At 48.2% G+C, this 27,877-nt stretch overlaps 1 protein-coding gene across 1 annotated transcript in view; it reads right to left on the bottom strand.

The window, feature by feature from the left end:
- Positions 1-27,877, bottom strand: part of ATXN7L1 (ataxin 7 like 1) — a 248,563-nt gene that overhangs the window by 53,173 nt on the left and 167,513 nt on the right. The window contains 1 exon segment of the mRNA XM_030307782.1: positions 3,393-3,615. Coding sequence (XP_030163642.1) covers positions 3,393-3,615 — 223 coding nt within the window.

The following is a 27,877-nucleotide window of genomic DNA, read 5'->3' as shown; positions in this document are numbered from 1 at the left end:
CTGCTGCCTGGGTACAGGACGTCACCACAGCTCACCTGAATTATGCAAAAACACCCTCACTGCTTCCTGAGTGGCCCCTCAAGCCATCCTTTACACTGGGGGCAGCTCAAAGCTGCTCCTTTAACAGCCCCATGGGGCTTTCAGGATGGACTCCCAGTCCCTACACTTAGCACACCCAGTGGAACTTTCTAATATGGCCCTGCCCGCCTCTCCCCGCATGCAAATACGATTGCACATTCTGGTCCCTTTGCCTGGGACCCTCTTCCCACACTCAAAATGTTAAAAACAATTGTGTTAAAATATATATAACATTTACCATTGTAATCCAGTTTTCTTTGTCTAGATTATTCCTACTTAGCCCTCAAATTCAGCTCATGTGTGACCCCTTCTGAAAAACCTTTTCTGAGTTCTCAGGCTGAGGTAGGTGCTTGTCTTTTGTGCTACAAATATCTTGGCTCTTATCCCATTGCATTCTGTGTTAGCTTATGTCTCTTTTTACAGACTCCCTAAGAGAGTCTGTGTCTTATTTAATCTTGCATCCACAAGGCTTCAGTGTACGGTTGTACAGGTTATGCACTGCACTAGGATGTCTGATTGAGGAAGTAGGTGACGAAGACCATTAGCCAACTGTGCACTCTAGGACGGGGCTGTATCCAGGCCTTTTTCTATCTTGCACAGGGATGCCATTGGAGACATTGGGGGCCCTATATATCCTCAGGCCTTGTTATCGAATTGGCACATAGTATTATAGTAGGTGCTAATTAAATGTTAAATTGAGTGCAGACAGGTGGATGGATGTTCTACGCAAAGGTACCAGAGGAAGACACGGTGGGTAAGCTGGGATAATGGGATGGTACTGGACGATTTAGGTGGTTTGGAGCCAGTTTGTAGAGGGTCTCTTATGTTGGGCTAGGGGCCTAACTCTTAATCCAGTAGGCAATGAGGAACCTTTGAGAATTTTTGAGAGGACTGTGACTTAGAATCACAAAATACTCAGGCTTGAAAATGGGACTCAGAGAAGTGAAGTGACTTGTTCAGGTCACACAGAAAGTTTGTGGCCAAGCCCGGGCTTGAATTGGCTTTTTTTTTTTTTTTTTTTTTTTTTTGCCCCTGGCTCAGTGCTGGCTCTTCTATACTGCTCCCAGAGAAGTCTGCCTGAACGGAGGTGGAGGCCTCCCAGCCTCCAAGAAAAGTCTTCACAGCCTTCCTGAAACACACCCCTGGCGACAGAGGGCAGGGGGACGACGGCCTGGCTGGCTGGAGGTGAGAAAGGAGGACGAGGCTGCAGTGAGCCTCCTTCTGGCCCATCCCTTGTCCGCCTTCAGATCTGTCTGCTCGAAGGTGGGCACATCACCCATTAGCTTTCTGCTCTTCACACAAGGCAAGCGTTCTGGTTTTTTGAGCTCTTTTTGTTTTGTTTTCTCCGTAAGAAGGATTTCCCTCCTTGAGACACTTTTGATTGCTCTTCTTCGGGCCCTGGCTAATTTTTTTCAGACTCTTTCAGAACCACCTTCTGCCCTATAGCAGGTCTTAATGAGCACGTGTAGAGTTGGCTTCCACGGAGTGTGGACACTGATCTAACCCGGGGTCTCCCCGAAGGCTGGCCTCCCGGGAGAATGCTTGGTGCCGTGTCTCACCCTGCTGGGACCACGTGTATCATCGGACATCTGTGGTGTTCATGCTAGGATCTTCTGTAACTCGTGATTCTCCTTCTGGCTTATTCCTCACGAGCCCCTTGTCCAGCTCTCCTCGCCCGGTTTCTCGGTACCTCCGTTCTGGACTCTGAAGCAGTGACTTTATCCTTGTCCTTTTTCAACTTCATTTCTCTAGTGTTTCAGAGAGATTGGACATCTCGGCCTTTATTGCCAGTTATAAGGGCTCCGTCCTTTGGCGCACACAACAATGACACGATCGTCACATATGTATCGAACGCGTGCTCTGCTCCAGACATTGCGCTTGCTGCTTTGTAGCGCTCTTAACCCTCACACGATGCCACAGGATGGAGCTATTATCAGCTCCGTTTTATAGATGTGGAAAATTGAGACACACCAGATCAAGCAACTTGCCCAGAGCCACCCAGCTGAGATCTGTAGGCAGGTGGGGATCCCACAGCTTGTGCTTCTGTTGAGACACCTGGTGCTGCCTCTGCAAACAAGCTTGGAGGTGCTCTGCGAGGTCACTGATAAAATAGAGACTCACACTCCGTGCGAGCAGGTCCAGGGGCCACCAACCGTCACTCTCTGGCTGGATCTTCCCTAACCTGCTCTGTCCCTAACAATTCGAGAGAACACAGCTTGCCCACAAGGCCCACCTGTTTGACAGGTAACTCCCCTCCTTGACACCTGTGTCTAAAGCTTTCTAGTCAATCGCAAGAGGCTCTTTTCATTGATCTGGCATAATGAGCTCTGTACAAAGTCATCATAATTTCCAGAGAGCAGTGACAAATTAAATTGATGGATGATGTCAGTCCACAGCTTTACTAGGGATGAACTTAAGTGTAATTAACGATCATTAATTAACAGAACACTTTTCCCTTTAAATATATAAATTAGGCAGGCTCCACACTTATCCCCTGTCTGCCTTCACGACGCCCGACCGAGAAGGCTACAGGCTCTGTCATAAGCCCGTCCTAGGTGTTCCAAGTAGAGGCTGTCAGCATTTGAAGACATTTGTCTTTTGCTTCCTGTCCTCCTTTCCAGTTTGGTCCCTGAACTGTCCAGCCCATGGGTAACCTTTTCTGACTCTTGGGTAAAGACTGAGATTAAAACAAAAAAAATGAACCAAAAGATTCTGATGCTTCACGGGCCCCCTGCAGCTAGCTCTCCCCCACCCCATCAAAGGGGTGCCATTCTCTTTGGATTTCCTCTTTTCCTCCAGTGGTCAGCTCCCAATGACCTCTGTGCCTCTGTGAGCAGCTATTCCCTGAGCCGAGGCCTGGCTGTTTGAGGCAGGGAGGCTAACCGGGGGCCCGCCTCCCAGGGCCGAGGGGCTGGCCTGTGGCCTCACACCCCCTAGGCAAACTGTTTGAGCTTTTGATGATTTACCTCAATGCTTCTCTTCACTGGGGCAGAAAATTGAGAGATGACCGCATAACTGAGGAATATTTCCCTGTTACCCTTTCCTGAGACCCAACTTGGCTCAGCTCTCAGGGACAGCAAAGTGTCCCCTGTCAGGCATATGTAGTGCTTTCAGGTCCTGGGTTCCCTCTTGGAGTTTGGGTTTCTCACCCCATCATTCCACTTCTCTGTCCCATTCCCCCCTCATTCCCCAAATTCCCAGACTCGATGCCCAGGAACAAAGCCAGAGAGTAAACATGGTTTCCTGTGGTGACAGGGACAAGGGGGGGGGGGTGGGGGACAGGCAGCTGCCGGCTGCCAGTGCCCGACACTCACCATGCTTTGTCCCTTGATCCCTTCGCAGAAAAGACCGTGTGCTGTTTGCTGCTGGAGGTAAGTAGATTGTCTTTGGGCGTTTTGAATGGCTTTGAGATGCTGTTGGCAGAGTTCTGGCCGCTGAGACAGGCTTTTGTTTTCACCTGTCCTAATGATGTCCTGGAATTGGAGGGTGGAGATGCTGGAGAGGGAGAAGGTCTACACATTGAACCGTGTCTTCTCTCTACAGAGGAAGAAAGAATAGAACTCAGCACAGGCAAAGAGAAAAATGCTTATCTGGCCGGGTCGGCACCCCCGAAGCCCCAGTCCTGACTCCCATTTGTCTTGACATTCGCTCCTCTCTCCCCAACAAGCAGCAATGTCATTCTGAATGTCTGTATCAAATGACACGTGAAACTAATATACCAAGGTTCTCGCAGGAGGCATTTACCAGGCTATCCTTCTGCGAAACCACTTCCATAGGATGAGCAGAGGGGACACCAGCTGTCATCAGAACACAGTGGGATAACCACACAGCCAATCCCCAGTCAGCTACTCAGAGGCCACAAGGTCCCTCAGGGCAGTGAGTAGGGCAGGACTCCCAAGAGAACAAACAGGAAATTCTTGAACCTGAACCCCTCCCACCGCGCCCCCGCCCCTCTCTGCAGAAGCAGAAAGGTCTGAAGGACCAGCAGGGCTGAATAAAAGGGTCTTTGTGTGCCAGAAAGTGGCTTGACATCTGTCCATGGGACACTGTGGCCTCTCCAGGGCTCACCAAGGTCCAGGGCCACCGCTGTTGGGCCAGGACCTGAGGGAGGGCATCAGTGCTTGAGGGAGAAGTCACAGATGTGCGCCTGGGTTTAGGTGGACAGGCACAGCCTCTTGAGGTTCCACAGAAAATCCCAGAGCTCCAGATGAACATCCTCACTTGTTCTCACTTGCTCAGCCCCTGAGATCTCAACTCAATGGGCAGGATGAGGACACTGACCAAGAAAACAGGTGCATGGGGTAAAGTTCTTAACTGTTACAGGTCTACAGATTTGATCCAAGCTAAGAATCCCCTCTCAAGAAAAATGCATAATTATAGGAAAGAATCCTGGACCCCCTAAAGATGAAGGCTCTGAAATCCTAAGTCCCCTCTCGCTTTCTGGTGCCTACGGCAGGGCCCCACATTATCATTAGTGCTTCATTCATGTGTTGAATAAATAAATGAAATTATAACAGATGTCCTGATGGTGGTGCCTGGCTGGCTAGGTTGGTAGAACATGCGACTCTTGATCTCAGGGTTGTAAGTTTGAGCCCCAGAGTGGGTGGAGAGATTACTTAAAAATAAAATCTTAAAAAAAAAAAAAATGTCCTGATGGGAAGAACAAGAGATCACAAATCTGGACATCTGTGTTGAACGTGATAATGAACAAGGTAGAAGGCAAAGATGGCAGTCCACAGTGTCCTTCCATCTCCAAGCTGGGGATCAGCCTTTTCTCATTACTGAGACCTTTCTGGCAGTTATTCCAGGCACCTTGACCTGGGAAAAGAAAGCAAGACCAACCTGACCATCAGGAATGGGACTCTGGGGTTCCTCTGTGTTCCCTCATACCAATGGGCTGCCAGGTTGTCTCAAAGCAGATTGACTCTAGTCCTCTGATGAAGTGGGAATTGGGGGGAAAGTGGATTTTTAAGCATCATCTGGTTGTTTGGTTCTTTGGCCTCACCAGTGCCCGTAGGTTGCCTACACTGAATAACTTTACTGGGTAAGTTTTCTTCATTGAATCAGAGCTGACCTTGCATGCATGTTCAGTCCCTAGCACCATCCTGCAAGTCTTGAAAACCAAGAGCTGATCCCAGGGCATCTTCTGTGATGTAGTGGGAGAACTACTGGGCTGCGAGCCAGAGATCTAGGCTCCGACTGCAACCACACCACATTATTAAGCTTATGATCTGGACTTCACCACTTGCACATTCTCAGTTTCCATGTCTTTATCTGTAAATGAAGTGGGTCCCTAGGTGGCCACTAAGGTCTCTTTCTTCTCCATTACCATAAATACAAGACATACTTACACCAGCGCCTTCTCTTCTCATCCCTCATGATTCCTGAATATCATGGCAATAATTACAGCTGAAGTATTGAAATATTTTACTCAGGCAGGATCTTCCTTGGAGGAATTCATCCTTTGTGAAGTTGTACTGGCCTTTACGACTCCTGTGAGACAGGCAGGAAGCTGCTAGACGTCTCCACCCTCCTCACGGGTGACTGGCCAAAGAAGACCCAGAGGGGCGAAGTGACTCGCCAAGGTCAGGGCCAATGGCTACGCAAGGAATGGGCCTCCGTGCTGTGTGCAGGGGCCTAGCCAGTTCTCAGGAAGGCAGGAAATGGGGTGTACCGTGACCAAGATTTGAAGCCAGGAAACTAGGAAGTGCGGGACTTAGCATCACGGAAGGTTAGGACTGGATCGAAAGTCACCTGGTCCGATCTCCTTGCTGATGGGGGAGGTCAGAGAGGTTATCAGTCGGGAGCCTGCAGGGCAGAGCTAGTTGGGGGCAACATAACTCTGTCCTTGGGAAGTGTCCTGCTTAGCAATTTTTTTTTTTGGCAGGGGTTTCCAAAATTAAAATATGACTTTGATTTTTACCACTACTGTTTGGGAACTTTCTTCATTTACTCACTTGCTTATCACTTGCTCAAGCTGACCAAGTGGGTAGGGGGAAAGGATGTGCAGAAACAAATATTCCTCAGCTCTGGTGGAAGAAAAGCTTTGAAAATGAGAAATTTTGTTTTGCCGAACTAAGAGTTAAAAATAATACTAGTAAATGGAGAGAGACAAATACCATATGATTTCACTCATATGTGGAGTTTAGGAAACAAAACAGATGAGCAAAGAAAAAAAGAGACAACCCAAAAAACAGACGCTTAACTACGGAAAACAAACTAATGGTTACCAGAGGTTGGGGGCGGGGTGCGGGGAGTGGGTGAAAGAGGTAATGGGGATTAAGGAGTGCACCTGTCGTGATGAGAACTGAGCGCTGTATAGAATTGTTGAATCACTATACGTACACCTGAAACTAATATAACACTGTATGTTAACTATACTGGAATTATAATTTTAAAATACCACTACTATTACTACTACTAATGCATGTAAACAAAGACCAATCACAAGGAAGGGTGCCATTATGGACAAAATGAATGAGCCAGACCAGTGATTCTAAAGTCGTCCTCTCTGTTTAGTGACCCAGCCAGCACATTCTACTGCTAAATTCACAGAAAAAAGGAAATCAACGGATATGCTTTTATCTTGGTTTTATATTTTAGTTCCATAAATTTTTCTCAGATGACTAATTGGAGAACAAATTGTATATGAGAGAATGTTCATCAAAACTTGAAAACAGCCTTTCACCCTTAATTTTTTTTTCATGTGTGATTTTGTATTGTAATAAACAGATTAAAGCAGTATTTCCTACTTGACCCGTTCCTTATTGTTCATACCAAAGTAAATCCATCACTATTTCAAGGTATTCCACAAAGAGACCCGTACTTCTGTCCCCTGAGCTTCGAGAACAAGCTTGCCAGCCGCTGGTGCAGGCGAGAAAGGCTGTGTACGAATTTCAAGTGGGGAACTAGGGTCACCGTGATCAGAGCTTCCCCTAGGAGGCGAGTTTCACACTTCACTTGCCGAAGCTTTTGAAAATGGTAGAGCTGGTGTCCTGGGTAGCGCAGAGTGAGCGGATGTTTCAGAAAGACCCAATTCCCATTCAATCTGTGTTTCTCTAGTCTGTGAATACCCGCCTGTAGATAACTTACATGGTTTTGTCTTTTGGTGGAGAGGCGGTGGGCTGGTGATAGGAACGGTGTCTTGGTTTCTTGTAAAAATATATTTCTGTGCAGGTGCGATGTCCCGGGTAAAGTGTTCCAGATTTATATCACAATCATTCTGATACAAGTCCTCACCTGCCCTGGGATTACTTATTTTTTTCTGTTTTGGTCAAGGGAGGGCCTAAGGTAGATCCTTATAATTTTTCTAATTCCATTTGCCCTGCCCAGTAAGAGTTTATAGGACATTGTATTTTTTATTCACTATTACAATATTTTATAGACTTTTTTTTTTTTAATTAGAGAGGTTGAGAGAGAGAGAGAGAGAGCGCACACGAGCAGGGGAGAGCGACAGAGGGGGAAAGAGAAAAGATCTCAAGCAGGCTCCATTCACGCTTAGCCCCAATGCAGGGCTTGATCCCATGATCCTGGGATCATGACCTGAGCCAAAAACAAGAGTCAGATGCTCAACCGACTGAGCCACCCAGGTGCCCTTAAAATATTTTATAGACTTGAAAAAAAATTTTTTAGAGAAAAAGAGGCTTTTTCTCTAATTTTTCTCATTCTTTGTTAATGTACATAGATGTATTAGCAAAACTGTAATTAATTGATATTTTGGAGTATTCTTTTTTTAACAAACATTATTCCATTTATACATTACTAATTCCCATATACTGGTCATTTTAAACGGTGAAGTAATATTCAATCATTGCTCTATATTATTTAGCCCCTCTCTTATTATCTACTTACCATCTGGCTTTGTTTTTTTTTTAAACAATTTATTTAAAAAGTGTTTTAGGATTATTTCTTTGAGGTATAGTTCCCAAAGTGAAAGACTGCAATAGCTGATAGCTCTTGCAACACATTCTTTCCAGACAGAAAGACCAAACCAATCTGTTGTGCTAATGCTAATATGAGTACCACTTACCTGCTAAAGTGGAAACAGAAAATCACTGTGAGAACACACCTGTAGAATTAAGTGCCCACTACACCAAGAACAGCCTCGGTGACTGATCTTGAATCAGCAACCTCTGGTCTCACCCCTCTGTCCTCTGGCCAACACTACTAATAATTTACTAAGAACTTCCAATATACCAGGCACTCTACTAAACTCTTGATTTATCTTACAGTATTTAATTCTTACAGTACCCTAAGAGAGATATTATTATTTCGATTCTACAGATGAAGAAAACAGCTTCAGAGACGCGAGTGTTGCCCAAGGTTACAGAACTAGAAAACATCAGAGCCTGTGATCTGATCTCTACCACCCTGAAATCTTGGAAGATGTGGCAGTGGATGGGGAGAGTCTCAGGACACCCCCTGCCCTCCCACCCACTGTGCATGGGAATTTCAGCGGGGCATCCCCGCTCCCCTAGGGAAAGGAAAAGAGACACCTGTCAGCAGTCAGCAACCCCACTCCACAACCCGAGACCTCAGCCTCAGGGTGTTGGGGACCCCAGGCCCAAAGAAATGAAAAACCAAACCCTTTTACTTTTTTTGCTTATCTACCAAAAGTAGTCCAGACCATGGCCTCGGCAGCTGGCCACCTGCTTCACCATACATGCCTTAAGCATCCAGGTGGGACTCCAGGGCACACGGCTGTGTGGAGGGCTCGTAGACACTGCCTCCCAGGATTCTGGAAATCTCTGGTAGGTGTGGGAAGCCTGGAGTCTCCACAATCCTCTCCCCTTCCTTCCTGCGGGCCAAATCCACCGGGTTCTCCGGCAATTCTGTTGCAGAAAAAAGTTGGACCTCCCCCACCTCGTGCTTGTTCATGGAAGTATTTTCATACTCACAACATCAATATCCTGCGTTGAAAACGTCAGCCCAGATGCCTCAGGAATGGCTGAGCCAGCCACCAACACCCGGTGCGGCTCCCTGTACCAGCCTTAGAAAGAACCTGTCGGGAATTTTCCAATACGGTTTTTAGGGGACCAATCCCCTCCCAACAGACTTTGAGCACCACCGTCACCTGTGGCCCGCCACGGTTGTGTAAACTCACTCGGGCTTAGGCTAGCACCTGACCTTCTCATTTGACAGTATACACTCTCTTTCAGCCCCCACCTCTGAGGGCAGGAACTTGGCCAATCATTAGCTGGGCTCTATTTTATCAATGGATTCTATCTGCATTCGCAGCCGCAGTCAGGATGCCTTCCATAAAGGACAACTCTGAATTCCAAGGGACCTTCTTCCAAAAGCAAACGAGCTGGCAGGTGAGGTGCACGGCATAGCCCTCGGCATGGGGGAAACCACATAGGAACTGTGCTAGTTGTATCCTGCGGCCACTCAGGGAGGGAGCTAGTCCCCAGTTCACAGCTGTGGACACTGAGGCAGACTGCCTTTGAGAAGCTCTGAAGTCACAAGGCTATTAAGTGGAAGTGTGGGGGCTAGAATCTGAGCTTGTGGTCTCATTTGCCACAATTGTACTGAAACACTAAATATAGTGCTATGGTGGTTAGAGGAGGCATATTGAATCAGCCTTCCTCAGCAGGGGAGGAAATGAAGACACAGCAAAGTCAAGTGACTGGCAGGCAGAGCCGTGCCAAGCAGTTCCTATGCCAGGAGTGATGTGAGCTCCTCTGGAGTGCCTCCTCCTTCTCAGGCCAGAGTACCTATCTCTTTAAAAGACTTCAGGGTCTGAGTGGCTGGGGAAGTGCTCCTTAAGGCATGGGTGCCTGCCTCCAATTAGCTTATACGAGGTCTTTACCCTCTTCACTTTCTACGCACAGCCAGGCAACAGGCACTGTCCAGAGCACTTTGATAAATGCCACTGTGGGTCCGTGGCTCATGCCAGCTCAGTGCTCAAATAGCTCCAGGCTCTGTGTTGGTTTCTCAGTCATCTGGTCACCCTGTGCCCATTCATTCAGGAGGAGAAGAGCATTCTTGAGTGCCTGTGTGTCAGGCACCTTGCAAGCTCCTTTTACCCTTTCCAGCTCATGTAACCTACCCCACAACCCCGCAAAGTGGATGCTGTTCACCTCCTTGTTATAGACGGGGGAAATTAAAGCTTAGCGAGATTATGAAACAAGACCAAGGCCATGCAGACCTCAGCATTTGGAAGGAGAGCCCAGGTCTGGCTGGCCCAAGTGAATGCTCTTCCCATCACGCCACCCTGCTCGGATATCCTCCTCCCTCTACACCTTCAGGCAATGCAGGTTCTGCCACGATTCTCGACAAAGCACTTCCCCAATTTCAGAGCTGGCCTGAGACACAACCCTGAACACAACCCTGAGACACAACCTGGCCTGAGACACAACCCTGAGACACAATCTGAATTTAGATAACTTGAGATTCTCTTCATCTTCCCGTCTACAAGTATTCCCCCCTCACCTATTCTTTTGTTGGTTATTTATATTAAGGTGCAAAATTCTGGCATCATCCACTGCTAGGCATGATGTGGGGAGTCCCAGGGACTTTCCAGGGCCCTGAAATATTTCCATCAGCCCTCAGGGATGAGCCCCCAGTCCTTACTCGGCACCGAATCTAGCTCGAAGAAAAAAACCACAGCAAATAGAGACCTCGGGGGATATAAGCACATGTACACACACTGCTGGGGTACTTTCAAGGGATGACATTTCTCTGGAGACCAACCTGGTGATAATGACAAAAACTAAAAAGGAATTCACAGCCTTTAATCTGGTAATCTGATAGTTGTAGTCTGGAAAGTACACCTCAAGAAAATAACCCCCTACACCCCAAAAGTTCAAAGATATTCTCAGTGATGCTGTTTACAATAATAAAAAATATCACAATTGACCTGAATGATCTAAAATAAAACAATTGAAAATGACAGGAATGACGGTTATCTCTACCTAAGGAAAGGTGTGCATGAGATAGTATGCCCAAATCCACAAGGAAATTATAAATATAACAAATAATATGTAAACATGGATCATTATAAAAACAAAAATGGAATATATATGTGTGTGTGTGTGTATATATATATGTGTATACACACACATATATATACACACACACACACATATATATATATATATATATGAATACGTGATGTAGATAGATGAGAAAAAAAAGGGAAGGATGTTGGTGGACTGCTTAATAGGCTCTGTTTTGTTAGAGCTCTTTAAATCCGTATAAGAAAAAGATAAAACAAGTAAACAATAACAACTACGGCAACACTAATCCATCCTTAACCAGAGAGGGCAAAGGAGAGAACACAGGTGCAGATACAAAGGTAGGAAGGAGTAAAATGTGTTCAAGTCAACTTCATTCATTCATTCATTCATTCACTCATCATTCATTCATATTTAAAGTATTTCCTTGACACATAACTGTGTGCCAGGCCCTGGGATACGATGGTGGAGATAAGACACTGTCACTGCCAGAGGGTTCCCTCGGGGTGGGAACACACTCTCCAAATCTTGGGCTGGCCACCACTTGGGCACCATGGGTGGTGGAGGAAGGCTCCCCCTCAGAGGCCGGCTTCTGGCTGAAGGGCCTGAGGTGAGTGAATTGCACTCCAGCTTCACGGGACTCTGCCTACAGCCAGAGACCCGATTCTCTTAATAATATCAGGCCTTTTGGGGAGCCTGGGTGGCTCAGTCGGTTGAGTGTCCGACTTTTGATTTTGGCTCAGGTCATAATCCCAGGCTCATGGGATCGAGCCCTGTGTTGGGCTTCACGCTGAGCGTGCTTGAGATTCTCTCTGTCTCTGTCTCTCTTCCTCCACCTCCTCCCCTGCTGGTGTGCGTACTCTCTCTAAAATAAAAAAAATAATAATATCAGGCCTTTGATTGTCCTAGCTGTTTCCATGTGCCCAGAGCCAACGTGATAGCGGAGGGGGTGAGAAGGAACCGCCCGCATGGTATTAACTTCTCCATCAGAGTGACTGCCTCCCGTAACTGCCCAACATACCCACCGCACAAGCCACGTGAGTTCAAACACAAGAGCCACCGAAGCTTGGGTGGAAACTGGGGGCTTCCAGCTTTAGGATATACTTGTTGGACTCTACCTTAAGATGGCACAGCTGACATCCTCCCCACCCTTGGGGGAACCAAAGGGACAGGTGTGACAGGCAGCCGGAAGTTGGGTGAAGCAGGAGGCAGAGGCTGGTGTGTCTTTGGGGAGAGGATTCACAAGCAGGGATTCCCAGTGTCTCAAACACCTGAACAGCCGGACCGAATCTTCCCAATACTGTCTTGCGGCAACATCAGGAACCTTTCCCTGGATGCCTTGGGCTAAGCATATAAAAAAAATCCTTGTCCACACCGCAAGCCAGGGAGGGAGGATCCTCATGCACAAGGTAGAAAAAGTGTCCGGGCCGTACCTATATCTCAGAGACCACTTGGTGCCGCAGAGTGCTCTTCTGTCTTGGGACAGCAGGGCCAAGGCCCCCAAATCTGTACTTTTTAAAAGGTCCCGAGGGGATTCAATGCTCTGGGCCAGCTTTGGGAGTCACAGGAAGTACGGACCCAACACCGCTGTCTTTGGAATGAGAGAGATCTGGGCTCAAATCCCAGCTCTGTCACTCATTAGCTCTGTGACTAGGCAGATAAAATGACCCCCTGAGCCCCAGTGTCCTTACCTGTAAACGGGGGGGGGGGGACAGCAATGCCCACGTTATAGGATTATAAGTGGGCAGGTGCTTCCACAGCACACTGAAGCGCCCTATCTGAGCAACATCACATGTCATTACTGGTTCACCGGCCTGGGCGTCTGTCATTGGACGTACCTCGAGGGCAGGTGTCTTATTCACTCTTATCCCTGGCAGTTGGCCCTGAGTCTCGCCCTAACTGTGTTCAGTGTTGAAACGAGTGCTGTGAGGATTGGTGGTAACACACAGGAGGCAGTTACCACAGAGCCAACTCGCTTATTAGAAGTTCCCCCCAACACATGAAAATGTAGATTTTTTACAAATGCAAGTAGTGGTTTTACCAAGCGGGTAGTTCTCTGCCTTCTCCCGGCCCCTGAATTAAAACCATTCCATTTACAAGAATCCTACGGGAGCGCACTGTTCAAAAAACAGAGGCTGAGCAAGGAGAGGCCACGGCTGCTCGGTTTCTATCTGTCCCGACTTCCAATTTCCACAGTGCAGGCCACAGCCTCCCACAACAGAAGGTGCAAAGTCTCCACTCCCTGCTAAGCTCTCAGCGTCACTCAGAACCACTCACCCCACAGGCTGTCGGGGTCCCGCAGCAGCCACTAATAACGGAACCGTTTCTGTTCTCCTTGGAGTGACAGTTGGCAGTGCAAACAGGAAGTTGTCTTGAAACAGGGTGTGGCTGTGCCCTGCCAATATGTGAGTACAGAGACACATTCCCCCCCCCTCCCCAGCCCCCTTCTGTTTCCCTCTGCCCCCTTCTTTGGGAGCAGAAGGTCTGAATTATTTTGGTGAACACAAAGCCTTTCACACAATTTAAGATCGACCATCACCCCCGTACAAACAAAAATCTAGGGGAGAGAGGAGTCTAAAATATAGGAAAGGGTCTGTTTTCCTACCGTCAGTCACTCACTCGGGGCACTGAGTTGGGAACTGTGGGCGTGAGCGTGTGTGAGCTTCCCCCTCGATTTCTCCATGGGCACACAGGAAACAAAACCAGAGCTGGAAACCAGGCCAGGTACCCTGCCAATCATCTGAGTGAGTGAGCCAGCCAGTCTGCCCGGGCGGGGTGGGGGGTGGGGGGAGGGTGGGGGGGGGAGGGGGGCGGTGCTGGCCACCGACCTTCGCCCAGGGCCCACTGTGTGCATACACGGGACCGAGGAGCATCCGCAAGTAGGAAACAAGGAAAATCACAGGTCGCGAGTGTCAAGCAGTTTTAAAAGTTTGAGTGCAAGAGACCTGAAATATTTCTCAACACAAATTACAGCCTAACAATGACAGAAATAATTGCTGAGTAGATATACGCACGAAGTGTCATCGGGGCTGCACATAAATGCAGAGAATGGGGGGGGGGTGACGGGTGGGTGAGGTTCCCAGCGCCAGGAGAGGTGTGTGCTACAAAATTTTCCACTGCGCTCCTACCCGGGCCCCGAGGCTTGTGTCTGCAGAAGGGCTGTCCAAAATAGACTGGTCCCCAACCCAGCCTCCTACTCCTGACCTCCTTCTGAGGCAGCTCCTCTCCCCACTGCACGCCTCAGCCCTGCCTCGGCTCTGGTGCCAGCCCACAGCCCCACAGTGCTGTCTACGCTACACCTCGGATTTGCTAAGTGGACGGTGGGTTGACAGCACGCTCTGCCTGCCAGGCTCTCTCTTCCGTGACCTGGGCCCAGCCCCACGCCATCCTGTGTGGCCAACGTGCCCTGCGCTCACACTTACACATCCTGGGGAGGCAGCCTTGCCGTTTGGATAAGGAGGCTGAGCCAGTGACACGCTGGGCAACACGACTCGTGGGAGCTGTTTCCTGGCTCCTGGCTGAGGGCCCTGGCCAGTCAGAACGCACCACTTCCCCTTTAAGAGAGCCCGCCCAGATGCGATTAGGGAAAGGCAGAAAGAAAAGCCCGGAACAGTCAGGGCTGTATCCTGAATTTGGCAGATGAACTTGGGTCTTCCTGAACTGCACACACACAAGGTGTGGTCAGAGGCACAGAATCCTCCGAGGCTGATTTGAGCAGAGTCCGTGTTTGGGAAGGGCCGGGGCCTTGCCGCAGCCCCCGGGCTTGATGGCCATGTGCAAGCTGCATGGGGGACCGGTTCCTGGAGCCGCTGTCCCCTTGGGCCTGGTCCCGGCAGTGCGTGGGAGCTCAGGCCTTTCCACTCCCCCTTCCCCCAGGGCTGACCGGCCAGATGCACAGAGTCCACTGCAACACGTGGCCCTCCGCTTTGGAGAGTAGAGACATCATTATAAAGGTTTAACTTCTGTGGGACAGTTTAATTACCAATCCCAGCAGGGAGTTTTCATTTATTCAGGATATTTGTAAAGTTGATTCCTTGGGGCGCCTGGGTGGCTCAGGTAGTTAAGCGGCCAACTTCAGCTCAGGTTCACGATTTTGCAGCCTGTGAGTTTGAGCCCTGCGTCAGGCTCTGTGCTGACAGCTCAGAGCCTGGAGTCTGCTTCTGATTCTGTGTCTCCCTCTCTCTCTGCTCCTCCCCTACTTGCTCTCTCTCTCTCTCTCTCTCTCAAAAATAATAAACATTAAAAAAAATTTAGAAAGTTGATTCCTTGATCTTGGCAAGGAGACTGGGGGAGAGGGATGGTTCCCAAAAATACTCCAATAGTTCACAAAAGGCAACATGGTGTATGACTCCACTGAGACGAAATATCCAGAGTAGGTAAATCCATACAGACAGAAAACAGGTCAGTGAGTGCCAGGGTCTGGGGACGAAGGCAGTGGGGAGTGACTGTTTAATGGTTATAATGTCTCTTTAGGGGTTGATGAAAATGTTTTGGAACTAGGTGGAGGTGATGATGACCCAGCACCAGGAATGGACTCAGTGCCACTGAACTGTATGCTTGAAAATGATTAATTTTGTGGGGCGCCTGGCTGCCTCAGTCAGTTACAGGTCTGACTCTCGATTTCCACTCAGGTGATGATCTTACAGTTTGTGAGATAGAGCCCCATGTCGAGCTCTGCACTGAGCATGGAGCCTGCTTGGGATTTTGTCTCTCTCTCTCCCTCTGTCCCTCCCCAGTTCATGCTCTCTGCCTTTCTCAAAATAAATAAGTAAAACATTTAAAATGATTAATTTTATTATGTGAATTTCACCTCAATCAAAAACACCCAGTGGCAAAGTGCATTTGGGCAACTTTATCTTCTACTGAGTTCTCTCTCGTGTTTCATCCAACATTTCTTTGCAAAACCTGGCTATTACCTGATAAACCTTAAGTCAGTCCTGGCTAAGGAATATATGCCTTCTCCTAAGGAAAAATAAAAACAAGCTTTTAAGAGACAAAAGCTTTACAAGGGTCAGAGGTATGGCTCCTATGGAGAACTTCAGACCATGGGGACATTGAATCATCTAGAGACATGTCACACAACCTGGGCAGGGCCTACCTGCCTTTGTAAGATGGTCCCATGGTGGGACCATCCCTCTGGAACCGTAAGAGCATAAGAAAGAGGGAGAGGGAGGCTCTCGGGGAGAATAATTCAAGAGAACACGACTTTGGGCTTCTGGGTTCTTGGCTTCCTTTCCCCTCCTGTAGAGAGTTTCTTCCCAGAATGAAGGAGAATTAATCCATTTCTGACTGGGAGGGGGCTGTGCTGGATAGCAAAGTAGCACTGGTTTCCACAGTTGCATGTCTTTGGAATGGGGCCCGTGGGAATGGGGCGGCATAACCCGACCACCTGCTGGACCCAGCTTTGCTGGACGGGGCATTAAGCCCCCTTTTCTCCATCACTTCCAGCTTTGCCTGGGGATAGTCTGCTCCCAGGGGTAAGGCTGTGAGCCTTCTCCTCCAGACCCGAGCGAGGCCAGTGGGTCAAGGGCTCATGGGTACACTGACCCCGCTCAGGGGACTGTCAGGAGGAGGCCTGCTGGATGTTGCAATGTTGCACAGATGAAAGGGCAGGCTCTATGGCTTGCGAGCCAGAGTCATTCCAGAGACAAATGTCAACAGCTTTCCTAGTCTCTGCTGAGCTCCAGGATGACCTGGAGGACAGAGATGTGAACAGCTTCCACCGGCCAACTCTCTCAGAGCCCTTCGATCCTTCCGGAGCACCTTCCCTTGCCTCTTTCACCCTGTTCTCTCCTGTTACCTCAGGTGCCCAGTAGGAAGTTGGTGGCCTAAGTTCTCAGCAAACAGGTGGTTTAAGATAAAAAGATGCAATTTTTACTACTACTGTTCTAGCATCTGAGGAATAGGAAGTTTAGAACCTTAATTCTAAATACAGAAACAGGCAGGTTAAACCCAATTAAAAAATGGACAAAGGACTTGGACAGACATTTCTTCAAAGAAGATATGCATATGGCCAACAAACACATGAAAAGATGCTCAACATTGTTAGTCATTAGGGAGCAAATCAAAACCACAATGAGATACAACTCCACACCCACTAAATTGGCTATATAGAGAACAATAACCAAAAACAACCAAAAACGTAAAATAACAAATGTTGGCAAGGATGTGGAGAAATTGGAACCCTTAGGCATTGCCAGTAGGAATGTAAAACGGTACAGCTTCTATGGGAAACAGCATGGTAGTGCCTTAAAAAATTAAACATAGAATTACCACACAATCCAACAATTCTATTCCTGAGGTACATACCCAAAAGAACTGAAAACACGTACTCAAATCCTTGTATACAAATGCTCATAGCATCACTATCAACAGTCTGCTTCAGGATAACTCAAGAGTTCCCTTAAAAACCCTTCTTGGGGGGTGCCTGGGTGGCTTAGTTGGTTGGGCGACCAACTGTTGATTTTGGCTCAGGTCATGATCTCACAGTTCATGAAATCAACATGGGGCCTGCTTTGGATTCTCTCTCTCCCTTTCTCTCTCTCAAAATAAATAAACACTTAAAAAAAAAACCCTTTCTTGGAATCACTTAAAGAAGGTAATTTTTAAGTTAAGGAGTCAGCTCACAGGCACTCTAAGATAGTAGTTCTCAAACAAGGCCAACTCAGGTCTATGAAGAAGTGTGATTGTTTTAAACAATGTCACACACGCACACACCAGGTACTAAGGCACAGCCCCCTCTGCCAGTCCCTCGTCTCTCATACAGCTGTTGCTTCCATCAAGGGGATCACCATTCCTGTGATGGAATCATCATTGCCATGAAAGGCACCCAGGTCTTAGAGCTTGAGGTTGGGACAGAGTAACAGACTCCCAACAGGCCAGAAGAAGCCCCACACTTCCCTGATGCCTGCCAGACCCTTTCTGGGGTTGTTATGGCCTCCTCAGCACTCTGATCATGGTGCCACCCAGGCTTGCTTCTCCCCTGCAGACCCCAGTGCCAATGGGACCTTCCAGGTGTGCACCAGGTGAGACAGCATGGTGGTTCCATGGCTGTTGGAGTGTCTCCCCTACTTGAGCTGCTTTGCAATGCCACACATGAATCCCATTTCTGCTCTGTGGGGGTCACCTTGAACCGGTCTTATTTCCCTTCCAGGGGACATCTTGCCAAATATTTGCTCCTTGAAATATTTCTCCAGGCAAAACACCCAGAGGTCTTTTTAAACCCTTCCTCACAAAACATCATTTTCACTATTCTGTTCTCTGGGTCCTCTTTGGCTCTACCATCTGTCCTTCATAGACTGTGGAACTCAGATGAAAGAATGTTACAGATGGGGTCCAAGCAGCTCCTAGCTGGCTTTCCTGGACATTATCCTCCTATTAATGTAGCTAGAGATCCAACCTACATTTTTTTAGTTGTTAATTTATTTTGAGAGAGAGAGAGAGTGCAAATGCATGCACGTGCGAGTAGGGGAGGGGCAGAGAGAGAGGGAGAGAGAGAATCCCAAGCAGGCTCTGCACTGTCAGCGCAGAGCCCAGTGTGGAGCTTAATCTCATGAACTGTGAGATCACGACCTGAGCAGAAATCAGGAGTCGAATGCTTAAAAGACTGAGCCACTCAGGTGCCCCACCCCCAGCCTAGATTTTTTATTTTTGACAATTGAACCACCCCTAAGTCTTATTTCACACATTTTTCTGCCAAGCCGCGTACCCACAGGTGTCCTTTAAAAGTGTCATCCAGGGGCGCCTAGGTGGCTCAGTCAGTTAAGCATCTAACTTCAGCTCAGGTCATGATCTCACAGCCCGTGAGTTCGAGCCCCACATCAGGCTCTGTGCTGCCAGCTCAGAGCTTGGAGCCTGCTTCAGATTCTGTGTCTCCCCCTCTCTCTGCCCCTCCCCTGCTCATACTCTGTCTCTCTCTGTCTCAAAAAAAAATAAATAAATAAAAACATTAAAAAAAAAAGTGTCATCTGGTTGGATGTAGTCTACTGCTCTACCCGTTCATGTATGCATTCACCCTCCCAAATCTGGCCCCTGAAAACTTGATAGGCCTGCCGCCAACACCATTCCTCTTCCAAACCCTTGCTTATAACGTGGAAAAAGACACAGCCAGGCAGTGTGCAACATCCCCCTCCATGACAGTGACCTGTGAACAGCACTCTTGACCATTCAGGGCAGGTGTGTCACATAGCCCACACTTCCTCCTCTTCCCTAGTAAGGATCTCAGTGACAACTGACAAGTGGGGCTACCAACAGCCCTCCTCTTACCAGTGGTGGTAATGATTAAGCGTAAGGGTCTTAGAGCGATGCATTGCACATATGAGCAATCAAATGTGGCTTTGATAACTGACAAGAAATACAATGAAAAAACACACAAACCAGGTTTTCTGATTTGCAAACTACCTCCTTACTGGCAACCAAATACAGACATAAGGCAGCTGAAATCAATACAAGGAGCACTGGTGTCCAGGGGCTGGAGTCTCAACCCGGGCTCTCCTTCCAGAATTTCCATGCTCTGGGGTTAACAATACCTGCCTCTCCAAGGCCATAAGGAGGAGCCAATGAGATCAGGCATGTAAAAGAGGTCTAAAAGTTGAGTCAGGCCATGCATACAAAAAAGAGCAGTTTTATGATTATTACCGTTACAAATAACCCAGATCTCACCTCCTCTGGCACTCAGGCTGCCAGCACGGAGCAGCTGATTCCTGACCTCCTCTCCCTACAGCAATCACCTTCTCTTTTGTCTCAGACCAAAATCCAGGCTGGCTCACAAAGGGTAACAGATCCTCCACTAGCCTGCAGGAACACACTATCTCTCCATGGTCCCCTCGTGGAGACCAGAACCTGAGTCATCTGCAGCAGGAACCCGGCAGGTGATGAAGAGCCGGGATCCCCTGTAGCTTGACCACAACTCATCCTTGGGTTTCTGTCCCCATTGGCAGTTTCTAAGAACACCAGGCTTTGGTGGCTGCCATTCTCAGGATGGGGCCCTAGAAACTCTGCTCTGGTCTTGGCTGAGAGTGGCTGCATCCTCAGGGAACAAATGTTCTTTACTAAGAAAAGATCTTGGGGGAAAATTCTTGGAAAGGGCTACCAGAGGTCAACCTGCTGGCCCCTAGCATCTCCAGGTCAAAGATGTCCTATAGCAAGGGAAGAGGGAGGGAAGATCAATGGCCAACCACAAGTCCCTGGGGAAAGAGCAGCCATTGAAATGGGAAATGATAACTGGCTAACTTCTCCTCTCCTAGTCCATGGAAGGCTGGTTTCCCAACTTCCACAGGGAATGAACACTGAGGGCAGATTTAAATATATATACATAGTTGTTGGCAAGACCCAGAGAAGATCATGCAAACGAATCTATTCACATATCAGGGAGTTTGCCCAGAATGGCACCAGGAGGAAGAGGCTCAGAAGGGAAGGTAACACTTTCTGTCAGATGACTTCTGGGGCCCCCTGGTCTGTGAGCTACCTTTGCTCAACCCACCCTTCCAACAGCCTTCCTCGAGACGGGTGGGCTGCTGAAGTCATCTAAAGATCATAATAGAACACACTGAAAGCTAACTCAGACTTTTCACAGCCACTGGTGACTTCGTCTTGTGACTAGGAACATGTTTTGTCTTTTTCTCATTGCGTTCCCTTTGACTGTGCACCCACACAGAGAGATGGTGCCTGATTCTACACACTCACATGTGCAGGAACAAGTCACAGATGAACCTCTACATCATGGCGGTTACTGCAGTGTTCTGATGCTGCTAATGAGTGGGGCTGAGGTGGGACCAGGCTTAGTTGGCTGGTGTTATGGCCTGAATTATGTTGCCCCCAAATTCATACATTGAAGTCCCAACTGCCAATACCTCAGAATGTAACTGTATTGGCAGATAAGGCCTTTAAAGAGGTGATTAAGTTCAAATGAGGCCAGGGAGGGTGGGCCTTGATCCAATATGACTGGAGTCCTTTCATAAGACGAGAAAGAGACACTAGGTGTGTGCATGGAAGGGGTGAGGTGTGTGTGGGGGAACAACCTGATGAAGGGACAGCAAGAAGATGGCCGTCTACAAGCCAAGGAGGGAGGCCTCCGGAGAAACCAACATGGCTGGCACCTTGATCTCGGGACTTCTAACCTCCACAGCTGTGAAGAATTAAATTTCTGTTGTTCAAGCTGCCCAGGCTGTGGTATTTGTTATAATAGCCCTAGCAAATTAATACAGTTGATTTACCTAAAAGCCCTTCCTGTTCACCAGATTGGAGAGAAAAAGTATAGTATGGAGGACAGGGGACAAGGGACTCCTACCCTCTGACATGGCATCGATCAAATATATCTCCCTCCTTAGTCTGGGATGTGCCACTTCAATGGCAAACTGTAACAAGGTCAAAGTGGGGGCTCGTCTTGACAACTGGCAAATCCTGCCTGCCTTGGTGGACTGAGGCTGAGTTGGTCAGCAGGTGCACAAGGGGCTGGTCAGAAACAGGGTGACTAAGCCACAGCCAAAGAGTAACCAACTCCTTCCATTGGCTTATTTTCTTGTTCGGCCTCTTACTTTTGGGGGTTCTGCCTAATCTATATGTTATTGCTGCTGTTCCAGAAAAGCTTAAGACCTTGGGGATGAGTGGGCCAATAGCAGAGTGAGGTAGCCACCAGAGTGTGGAGAGCCACCAAACCCTCACAGGTTTGACGAACTAACTCAGACCATCTGGCCCATATTTGCCTCTGGCCAGGGACCCACCCAATCTCCAAGTTCTGCCCTGGATGCCTCGGCCTTCCGGCAGACTGCAGGACCATAACAGATCCTGGGTTTCCCACTGAGTGTGGGGCCCAGCAGAACCACTCCTTGGGGGCCAGGAGAGAAGATGGACCCACAAATGCTAATGCTGCCAAGAGGCCCAGACACAGATCAATTATCAATCCAACCACAGCTCTCTCCAGACCGGCAGAGACAACCAAAGCGTGGAAGGAGGGTATTTGAAAGCTGTTGGCGGGCAGATGTCTGGAGGGCCTGGGAGGGGCAACAAAGTCTAGGAGCCTGGCAAATAGCAGTGCCTTCATTTTCTCTAGGATCCTGAAGTGGGCGGGTCTGGCTAATTCAAATGCAAAAGCCCCAGGGCACGATGACTGGGAAACCTTTCTGTCATCACTGCCATCCTGCTTCAACACTGTCGTAAAGGTAGGTAGGTTCCTTCATGTCTCTTCAGTCACTCTGGCCATGAGTTTATTTACCCAGTAGGGCAGGAGCCCCCATAATCACTGCTGGCTGACATGCACACAAACCAACACACGCCTCAAACCCGGGACCTCCAAAAGGTGAGCCTCAAATCCTAGCTCAACCTTAATACAGGAGGAGGAAAAGGGAAGTGTCGTAGGGGCTGCATCCTTGGGGGCAGATTAGAATCACAGTAGAACAAAAGGTCTCCTGCATCAGCAGTGCAGTTCGCGGGTATGGATGGGGTAGCGAGGAGGCCAAGGTCTGATGGTAAATGTCTGGGCCTGAGTGCCAGCTCCTCAGCCCCGCTGTACGAGTCTTTTTCTGCTGGGACCAAAGGGCTTAACTTGTCCTTCACCAGAGCGGCAGGGCTACCGTGAGGAAGCAGAGGGCACACTCCACACTCAAGGACCAAAAGCAAGACAGCCTCATCGCCATTCTCTGCAAGGTTAGTGGAGGCCAAAAACCAAACCAAATCAAACCAAAAACAACGCCAAAAAAGAACCCACTCTCCCATCGATGAGAGAAACATGGAAGAGAAAGAAGAAAATCGGCTCTTGGCAGCACTTAGCAGTTACAACTATGTCACTTTCACTACCTCAGAAATTTCCGGCTCAACCATCCATTTTCATTTGCGGGTGTGAGTTGATGATGGTGGGGGTGAGAGGAGATGTGGACCTGTCTGTGAGGGGCCCAAGGACCCCAATCAGGGCGGACTCCCCAGTTAGAAGGCCTTTCACGCGGCCCAAACGATGTTTCCCGTTTTCTCCCTCCTTCTCGATTTGTTTGGTTTAAAATATTTAACCCGAGGCGCAATGAAGTGTCTCAATTACGGCGTTCTCCTGGACCATTAGACTGGGGACTCCACACTCATTATGCTGATGAACGTGCTACTTACCCATGCAAATTCCGGCGGCAGCCGGCGCAGAGATGGGAGGGCTCAAGGTACACTGTCAAGGGGTGATTTAATCACACAGCCATTCAGTGGGCAAAGCAAGGCAATTTTTAGCCAACTGTTCTAGTAAATATTATAGGAAACCCTTTCACACAGTGTTCATCCTGGCGTAGTGGTTTCGAACGTGCCCAGATTTCCTTCCATTCATACCCCCCCCAAAAGGGGGGGGGTAGCCAAAGTGCTACCAGAAGGTGCTACCCCCAGGCTAGAAGATCAAACCGATAATGCATTAGCCACTAAGCCATCCTGCAGTCGATGACTTTTTTTTTTTTTTTAAATGTTATAAACACCTGAGTATCGCTGTCATTTAGATGAGGACAAACTTGAATAGCCACTAACTTCCCGGCGGCTGTCCTTCCTCTGCCCCTCCCCCAGGCTCTCGGTGGGTCCCGCCAACCGGCTTCTGGGCAGGCTGCTGCGGTGGCCAGCGGACACAGCGCCCGAGGGTGGGACGAAACAACCCCCGCAAACCCACTTCGGACGTTTGAAACAATACCCAATCACTGCATCCACCCTCCCAGAGCGCCCCAGAGGAAATGGCATCATGACTTTCATTTTGCTCCATTTCTGACCGACTAAAAGGAAAACAACACGTCCTAAGACAATCATCAGGGTATCTGATGTCAGTGGCTTGGAGTGTAGGCTCCGGAATGTTATCAAGTGACCTCGAGGAGAAATTAATTTTCAAGAGCTAAAATAACCCTCTGCTGAACATGCCCGGCCGCCTTCCCTCCTCACTGCAGAAACGGATTTCACTTTCCACAGTTAGAACAGAAAACTCTCATGCATCCCCGTTTCTTCAAAAAAGTCTATAAATAACCCAGGATCAGCAAAATTATGCAAAACATCCTGCTAGCAGAAGAAATGTAAACTAAAACCACTTACAGAGAGACTCAGGCTGCCAACTTAATCTGATTCTACGTCGACTGTAAACATGTTGTACTTTTGGAACCTGAAGAGATCCAGATTAGCACGGATGCCATCACAAAAAAGAGGAAAAGAAAAAAAAGGAAAAAAAGGAAACAACAAAAAACAAACCCAACAGCGAAACAACAAAAGCCCAGCCCCAAAACGCAGCAACGTGATTCGGTGTTCTGCACAGTCCAGGACCGGGCTGACCAGCCGCAGCAGTACCAGCGGCCCGAGCTTGCACACGCCAACTGTTTTGACTACAGGCACTTGTTAAACACAGAGTTTCAGGTCCTACCAGTTGGACACCAGAAGTTCATAGAACTGACCCGGTGCCAAGAACAACAAGCACAGAAAGCGAAACGGCTGCCTCGTGCGCCGTGTTTTTGTTAACTGTTTATGCAGGCTCCAAAGCTATGGGGTAACAATTAAGAATCAAGCAGAACTTCAATAACAAAAGCAAAAGATTACCACCTTGAAGGAAATGTAGATGTTGGCAGATAAAGGACAGACGTCAACCTAGTTTATTGGTGGGGTGGGTGGGGGTTTTCAGAGAGAATTGGTGGGGGGGGAGGGGCAGGTGTCACATGACACACTGCAGTTATTAGGCAGAAGGAACTGGGTGCTTCCTTGAAGCATCTTTTACTTAGAGATTGACTTGAGAGACTTTGCAAATGCTGAGGCCTTGGTGCACATCTGGGGGTGACGGCAGGAGCATCGGAATTTGAAAGTTGGCAAATGCCACAGGAGAAAAAAAAAAGGGGCGTGCTGAATGGAGATTTCAGGACACAGGAAAGGGACTTCCAAGTTCCCTGCTCCGTGCCTTGAGATCACTGAGCCACACAGGAAGCAGACGGAGGGGGCAGTGTCCCTGGGCTGTTTCTTGACCTGGTCCTGAGAAAGGTTTCCCTGTCCCCTTGGAGTCTAGGGTTGATTGGGTCAATCTTTCTCCTTCATCGGGACTGCAGTCTGTGTTCTTTTGGTGACAGTGAATAAACTATTTTCATCTGGCAAAATAAAAAGGAATGCTTGAATCGCTTATTTAACAAGGTTTTCCATTTCTTTCCCAGAATGCATTAAGCATGGTCTCATTTTAGGACCAAGACAATTAACCAGATAAAATTTAGAGTTATGCGAGGATTCGAGAGAACTGAATTCGAAGAGAACTGGGGCGTAGATGTAAGAGTGAGAAATTTTACGTTACTTTGACTTTAAGTTAAGAAGAAATTCATTTAAGTAGTCTCTGCACCCCACTTGGGGCCCGAACTCACAATCCCAAGATCAAGAGTCACATGTTCTTCTGACTGAGCCGGCCAAACGCCCCAGAGTGAAAAATTTTAAATCGCTGAGTGGGCTCAAGCCCTCCTCCCATTATCTATCTATCTATCTATCTATCTATCTATCTATCATCTATCCATCCATCCATCCATCCATCCATCCATCTATGTTATCTATCTACCTCTCTGTCAAAGAAGATTTCAAAACGCAGCAAGCAAGCCTAACTAAGCAAGTCTCTTTTTAAAATGGGGTCAGGAGGCCATAAGGGAGGAGGAATTTGTGCACGTCCTTCTCGCAGGAACTGTGAACTTTTTAAAAACCTTTCAGCCAGCTGCAAGCCCTCAGCTGGGACTTAACTTCCCCCTCATCATGGCACCAGAATCATCCTCACTCTTCACTTCCAAAAGAGCCCTTGCAACAAAGTTTCCATCCCTTATTTGCATATGAACCCAACCAATCCCAGTTAACCTAGTTTCAATCCCTGTTTTGCATAGAGGATCTGAATGAGAACTCTACTCGCAGCCTTGAGTATACAGCCCTGCCCTCTCTTTGTCGTCCTCAGAACATGGTCCAGATTCTACTTGAATCTGTCTCTTCAATTGCAATTCTAATTACCCAAGTAAATGCCTGTTTGCTTAAATTTTCAGGGAATTCTTTCTTGGTCCACTCTATCTATCTATCTATCTATCTATCTATCATCCCTATCTATCACCTGTCTTTGAGTTGAAGAATAAAATGTTGCCACTTCCCCACTCCAGGAGTTTAGAGAAAAGCAGTAAGTAGTAACAGGTTGTTTATAAAAGCTACTGTAGCCTTGGGCCATATTCATGTTTATTCTGGAGAGTAAATGTTGTGTCTCCCGTTCTGGGGGTCACCAGTATAATGATGGTGGACGTGAACGCACATGGTAGCTCCCACTTTCCTCCCAAAGGAAATCACATTTTTTTTACAAGCTATATATAGACAGGGTTTCTCTGGGATCTGAAATGGAGCCCCCCTGGAGTGAAACAGGGCAGTTGCCAGACAGATCAAAAGGGAAGAGCAAAGGTAATTTAAAGCATACCAGACAAAGGAAGGAGCTGGGGAGGAAGAAGGCTGGGGTGGGGGAGGGGGGAGCGGGAAGGGCTGACCCATTCAGGTCGGGCAAAGTGAGTCTCAAACCAGCCCTGGCCTCTGGGTTGGCAACTGACCCCACAAAGTGACACCAGAATTTTTGTGAGCTGTGTCCTTCACATAGAATTCCATGGTTTACATGCACATTATATGATTTGATCCTCAGAAACACCCTGAATGGGCAGGGCCCATTCAACCAAGGAGGAAAACCGAGGCTCAGAGAGTGCTGGTGTGGTGTTTTATATTCACAAAGCGTTTTCAAAGTGGCGGGCTTTATTATTTCCATTTTTAGACAAGTGCACTGAGATTCTGGAGAGACTACAAACCACGTCCAAGGCCACACTGCAAATTATAAGCAACACTGGGTCTCCTAATTCCCAACCTGGCCTTTCTTCCTTGCCTCTATCATGTCTCCAGAACACATAATGATCGAACTAAAAAGGCCACAAAAGTGGCTGTATTATAAAAGCACATCATCTCACTAGATTTTCCCAGAAATCCCTGTCTTCGTGGTTTTTCTGTAGCAGGCTCAGATTGCAACTCTCAAACACGGGAGGGTTTCCCTCCACACCTGGGAGCTTCAGACATCTGTACTCCAGAGCTACTATCCCAATAGGAAGCAATGACCTCCACCTTGTCTTTCTTTGATTTGATTAGTGTACCGGCATGGTAATCCCTGGCTCTTCATCTAATCCCAGTCCGAGGAGGAGACCACGTGGAATGTCCCAGCAGGTCTGCCACACTGGGCGTCATGTCACGTACGTTTGTAAGGTGTGCTGTCTGTGCTGTGTTGCATTGTAGGAGGGATTTGGCTTAGCACACTGTTTGGTGGATATCTTCTTCAACAGTTGTGTTTCCAAGTCATGCTTCTGTTGAGTTCTCTTGTAGCAGAGGCCACTGAAAACACTGGACCAAACGAAGGGTCCCGCTGTCCTGTTCCTTGCGTGTGGCAAGTGGACACTCATGGCTTGACAGAAAATGATATTACTATTGTGTGGTACATTGTGAACTAGTTCATTGCAGGTTTGGGGCACTTCCTCCGAGGGGACGTGGTAGTGAGTTCCTGCAGATGGCCACAGGGCTTGTAATGGTGAATGGGAACATTGGTCGGGAACCCTGGTCTCAGGGCCATGACCAGAGATGCCGAATGGGGAGGGCAGGAGGGGTGACAGTCAGGAAATGAAGATTACAAAGTTCTCGAGTGTTCAGTCACTGCCTTATGAATCTCTCTCCCCCTCCTTCCTCCCTGAAAACACAACACTACAAAACACAGAACCAAAGGCCAGGGAAGCTGGGTGTCGAGGTGGACTTTACGTTCAAAGTGTCTAAAGCAGCCTAGAGATGGTGAGGACCAACCAAATCCACAAGCTCTTGGTGACTGGAGAGGCTCTTGG

Source organism: Lynx canadensis, chromosome A2, assembly GCF_007474595.2.
Source record: "Lynx canadensis isolate LIC74 chromosome A2, mLynCan4.pri.v2, whole genome shotgun sequence".
Classification (NCBI taxonomy): Eukaryota; Metazoa; Chordata; class Mammalia; order Carnivora; family Felidae; genus Lynx; species Lynx canadensis.
Note: the sequence above shows the minus strand (reverse complement) of the source record. Positions and strands in the feature narration are given on the sequence as shown.